This window comes from Charadrius vociferus, unplaced genomic scaffold (genome assembly GCF_000708025.1).
Source record: "Charadrius vociferus isolate BGI_N301 unplaced genomic scaffold, ASM70802v2 scaffold3, whole genome shotgun sequence".
NCBI lineage: Eukaryota > Metazoa > Chordata > Aves > Charadriiformes > Charadriidae > Charadrius > Charadrius vociferus.
The window spans coordinates 2166771-2171808 of NW_009647748.1; the positions used below are offsets into that span (position 1 = coordinate 2166771).

The 5038-nt window shown below is 46.3% G+C and overlaps 1 protein-coding gene across 1 annotated transcript; it reads left to right on the forward strand.

Annotated features, from left to right (window-relative positions):
* Positions 1 to 3545: 3545 nt before the first annotated feature.
* MSX2 (msh homeobox 2) lies at positions 3546 to 4214 on the forward strand (the record flags this gene model as incomplete). The annotated part of the gene is made up of 1 exon (XM_009882098.1): positions 3546 to 4214. A coding segment is annotated over one exon (435 nt), but the record flags the coding sequence as incomplete, so codon positions are not given.
* Between the last annotated feature and the right edge of the window lie 824 nt (positions 4215 to 5038).

The window sequence follows — 5038 nt, forward strand, 5'->3', positions numbered from 1 at the left end:
ATTTATATCAGCGCGTGTGTGAATTTATTTGTGTGTTACATATTTCTTCTCATATATGCTATATGTATATATTTATACAGATACATATTTGTTTATATTTATATACATATATTATATACATATATGATGCTTTTAAAACCATGGAAGGATGAGGAGCTACCACGGACTAGCTCCCTTTCTCGACACATGGCTCACCGGCTGCCAGTTCGTACATTTATGTTATCATGTTGCAACGAGAACTGGAAATTCTCCCTGCTTCCTTCTCCCTTACACCAAACGTTGCAAAGCCATCCCCTCGTCTTAAATACTCGGGAATTGCCCCTTCCAGCCTTGCGCGCTTTCTGCGCGCTGGCTCCCGCCGCGGTCTCTCCTGGCAGAGTGTTTCTGTCTCTCTTCCTGTCAAAGTTCCCCGGGCTGGGCCTGACCTCACTTCTTTAGCCCCTGCGATCTCTCCCGACCCCCACCCCGCCGCCTTAGGGACAAGCGAGCAGGAGGTGACAGGTCACTTCTTAAACCCTTTTGCTATTCGTCCCGCACTGCTGTGTCTGCGCTGAATTGCATTTCGCTTTCGGTGAGATAACTTTTTTTTTTTAATAAATACAATTCAATTCCTTTCAAGAAATAAAAAGCCCCCAAATTACCTTCAAGATAAGGTGAGAAACGTAGCCCGGCAGTGCTGGACTCTGCCTTCCCCTCGCCGAGAGCCTTGGCGGCCGTACACCTGTATTAGCAGATCGATCCGCTCCCCTCCGCGCGTCCCGAACTTGCCCGATGTATATGAAATGCTCTGCTTTATTTGAATTAATGACTTTACAGACGCGAACTGTTGATCCGGACAGTCTGGCAGAATTTGCTCCTATAATCTAGTATTGCAAGAAGAAAGCTTAGTGCCCTTACAGCACTTTTTTTTTTTTTTTTTTTTTTTTGGACAACTATTTCGATTTGGCTTTCAGCTGCTTCCTTTCCTTTGTGATAACCCCGAATTAATTTGATTTCTAACGTGCTGGTAGATGGCCCGGGAGAGGAGAAGCATCCCGCCCGTGTCATTCCCTGCCTAGCTCCGGTTTGCGATTTTCATGTAGCCTCAAGTATGCTGGAAAAGCATGAAAAGAAGCGTGTGGTCCTACCCGGACCCCCGTCTCTAAAACTGCCCTAACCCCCAGACTTAGACAAGGCCTAATCTTCTCTTGGAACGTTTCTTTTTCCCCTGCGAAATTCCTCCTCTTTCTCTTCTAAAACCGGCGGTTCGTGAGATCTCCGAAATAGCTTTGTAAAGGACTCCAATAGGTAGGGAGTTCAGGTCCGGTGATTTCAGCGGGATTTGGGGCGAAAAAATTATGATCAGGGCAGGGAAAGTCCTTCGGCCTCGATCAGCTCCCTGTTTTCCCACTTCCCCGGCTGTCGGCACCCCCGGAACCTGTGTGACAGCGAGAGCCAACGACCAGTACTCCCGCAGGAAGCCCGTCTGTCCGAGGAGGGTTTTGACATTAGAAGCAGCTCCTCGATCTATTATTATTAATATTACCGGTGGGATGAACTGGGGAAAGAGCTGTAAAAGTTAAGTTTTTGAGCAACACGAGAGGGAACCGTCTCCAAGTGATGATTCTTGTCCGACATTGGCCAGAAAACGGAGGATAAACTGGGAGAAAAAAGAAAAAAAAAACTCAAACAAACAACCCCCAAACCAACAGCGAAACAAATCACTGCAGCGAGTGCTTGAGGACTGGCAGGGGATAAACGCAATTACAGGGTCTGTGGTGGCGACGGTCCCTGCGTCTTATCAGAGTTTGGCAGTCACTTGGGGGAGGGGGAGGGAAGAAGCCCGTGAACGCTGGGGTGTATTCCGGGGGAAATATTTGTCCGGGATTTAATGTAAAAGCATGGGTTTTTGCGGTTTCCCCCGTGCGTAGCAGAAGTCGGGACGGGTCGGACTAACCCGAAAGCTGGGGAGGGCGCTGGGACGGGCAACCATCCCCGGAGCGACGGTCGCCCTTGTAAAGCCCATCCCTCCTGGAAGGAGCCCCCTTTCAGCTGGGTCTTTGGAGAGCTTCGCCTGGAGAAAAGAAATAGTTTGCGTTTTAAAAGAGAGAGTGAATAACGGAGTGACCGATAGTGAATTTAGGGTCGATTTATTTTGGTTTTAATTTAGTGTAGTTTTAGGAGTGAAACAACTGTCACGGTGAGCCCCTTAATTATTAAAATGCCCTGGTCTGATCATAAGACGCTATTTGACAAGTTGTTTTCTAAAAGAGATTTATTTTTAGCGTTCAGTGTCTAAAAGAAGAGTAAGAGGAGTTTAACTTTTTCGGCTGTATTTGTTTTCTCCCTCTCCTTTCTGAACTTCTGAACACTGGCCTCGTGGGATTTTTTAATGGCATGATATGCACTTAAACATCTTCGTGGTCCAGTTTATTTCAAAAAATAAAAGAGGAGAGTGAACGGGATCCAGAAAACACGACAGGCAAATACTGACAAGCGTTTGAACCAGTCACTACAGCATATACAAAATTTAGCAGCCTCTTAAGAGCAGCCTGTGTGCCATTTTCTGTATTGGGCTGGGGAGCCAGGGTGGCTTGTGGTATGCCCTGTGAGTGATCTGAAACACAGCCAAATCGCGAAACTTTTGAAGCCAGCCGCATGCTTTTTCATCATTCTTTAGATTGCAAAATTATTAGTGAAATGCAAAATGAATCTAAAGGCAAGTCAGCGATGTGCCATTCCGGGCACGTGTGCCTAACCGGGTTGGGGTTATAAGGCATGCACAAAAGGTAGTAGATTTCCTGACTTGTATGCGCTACAGCTGCTGCAGATAGGTGTTAGGGGTTTTAATTGACAAATGTCATAAAAACTAAATGTTGAATGAAAAGTGCGCTGCTTTCTTTTTTTTTTTTTTTGATACTTGTTGAAAACCAGAAAATACTTATTGAGTAGAGAAGTTATTACGCAGAGGAAAAACTCGTTCTTGAAGAAGAAATAGCCAAGAAAAATGCCCAGCTATTTAAACCACAAAAATTATCAGCCCCACTTCTTCAACTCTCAGAAAAAAAGATAGGGTTGACTTGTTGCTCTTGGTGGAGAAATCCTGGAGCAGGGCTGGGCTGGGCTTGTCTTTTGCACCACTGTCCTTATGTGAATCTCCTGCTTTTGCGTATATGTTTGTCCTGTGCTTTGATGGGGTTAGTCCTCCAGTTCTGCAGCTACTGAGGCAGCTGTTTTGTCTGCTCCAGACCCCTGTGATGTGACTCCTAAAGTGATCTGCTGTGTGTGTATCTGTGAATCCTTCGTGCCGTTTGCCTAAGAGCTGTCCTTTTGAAATCACTGAGGCAAAATTTCACTTCCCAGGACGCCTGCTGAAGTCCTGTGAACATAAGTTTGGCCAGAAAAAGATTTCCAGACCCACTTGCTAAAAGATCCCCTGTTTTGAGGGTATCGCCTGGTGGGATGCTTCCTTCACATACCCCTCCCTTCTCACCCCAGCGCTCTCACGCGCAGCATCTCTCTGGAGCACCCAGGTCTCCCTGCTTTTGTGATAACCAACCTTTCCCTTCCTTGCAGGACACCTGAGCCCCACTGCCTGCACCCTGAGGAAGCACAAGACGAATAGGAAGCCCCGAACCCCATTCACCACTTCCCAGCTGCTGGCTCTGGAGCGCAAGTTCCGCCAGAAGCAGTATCTGTCCATCGCCGAGAGAGCAGAGTTCTCCAGCTCCCTCAACCTCACAGAGACCCAGGTCAAAATCTGGTTCCAGAATCGGAGGGCCAAGGCCAAGAGACTGCAGGAGGCTGAGCTAGAGAAGCTCAAAATGGCAGCGAAGCCCATGTTGCCTTCAGGGTTCAGCCTCCCTTTCCCCATCAACTCTCCCATCCAGGCTGCCTCACTGTATGGAACATCCTACCCTTTTCACAGACCTGTGCTTCCTATCCCACCCGTTGGACTCTATGCTACTCCCGTTGGATATAGCATGTACCACTTATCCTAAGAAGATCAGAAAGACAAAGCGACAGTGAGACAGACTTCCTGGTGGATCATGTCCAACCCTGAGAAGGCAGTACCCCAACCAGTACTGGCCATTCTTTCTGCACGCTTCTGTCTGCCATCCTGAGTGTATGGGAGTTTGCGTTAGCAAAGCAAGGCATCCTGTATGCTACGGGTTGGGTGTCTTCTGAGAGTGCTCTGAGCACTCAGAGTCTGATCCTCAAAGAAAAAAAAAAAATATGTAAAAGCAAACAAACAAAAAAAAGAGAAAAAACATTTGAGCAAATTTAGGGGGTTTATACAATGCACGTAAAACTAGCAAAAAAAGAAGGGGTGAAAAAGCAATCTCATCTTATGGAGGCAGAGATTTCCTGATGCCTTCCTGATGGTGCCCAACACATGTTTAAAGTAAGAGGGGTGCATGCCCCAAACCCACACTCTCAAGTGTCATCACTTAATATGGGGGCAGGGGGGAGGGAAATAAAAAGGTTTATTCAAGGTTTTGTTGTTTGTTTGTTTTTTTGTTTTTTTTTTAAAAGAAAGCAGAGCCCTTAGCTAGAGACACCGTGTAAATAGAAACTAGACCCAGTAGAGTCCGAGTGAAGTTCAGAGCCAGCGAGTTCCTGCATTTCTCGGGGCAGGGAAATTTTTTTGCATCCCGAATGTCGACAGGTGTTTGCAACAGGATGAGCATCAGGGTCCCTAAATGCATAAAGTAGAGCAACAGCTTTACCAACATTGGCTCCTGTAAATCCTTTATCTGTATAAATAGCTTCAGCGTTTGTAAAGCACTGTGAGGGGAGGTAAAGTGCAAGGGAGGGTTGTTAGTTAGTCTGGTGTTTATCTCTTCCTATTGGCATGCGTAGAAATTTTTGGCTACAGCCAGGTAATCTTGGCTCTGCAATGCTCTTTGAAAACCAGGAGACAGGGAAGGAAGCTTTCAGAGGGAAAAAGACGTGGGTTGTTTCCACAGTGGTGGTGAGCAAAGGATTGTTGAACATTTCTGGGAGATGTTTGGGGTTTTTTATTAGTATTTGCAACAGTTTGTATTAAAAAGAAGAA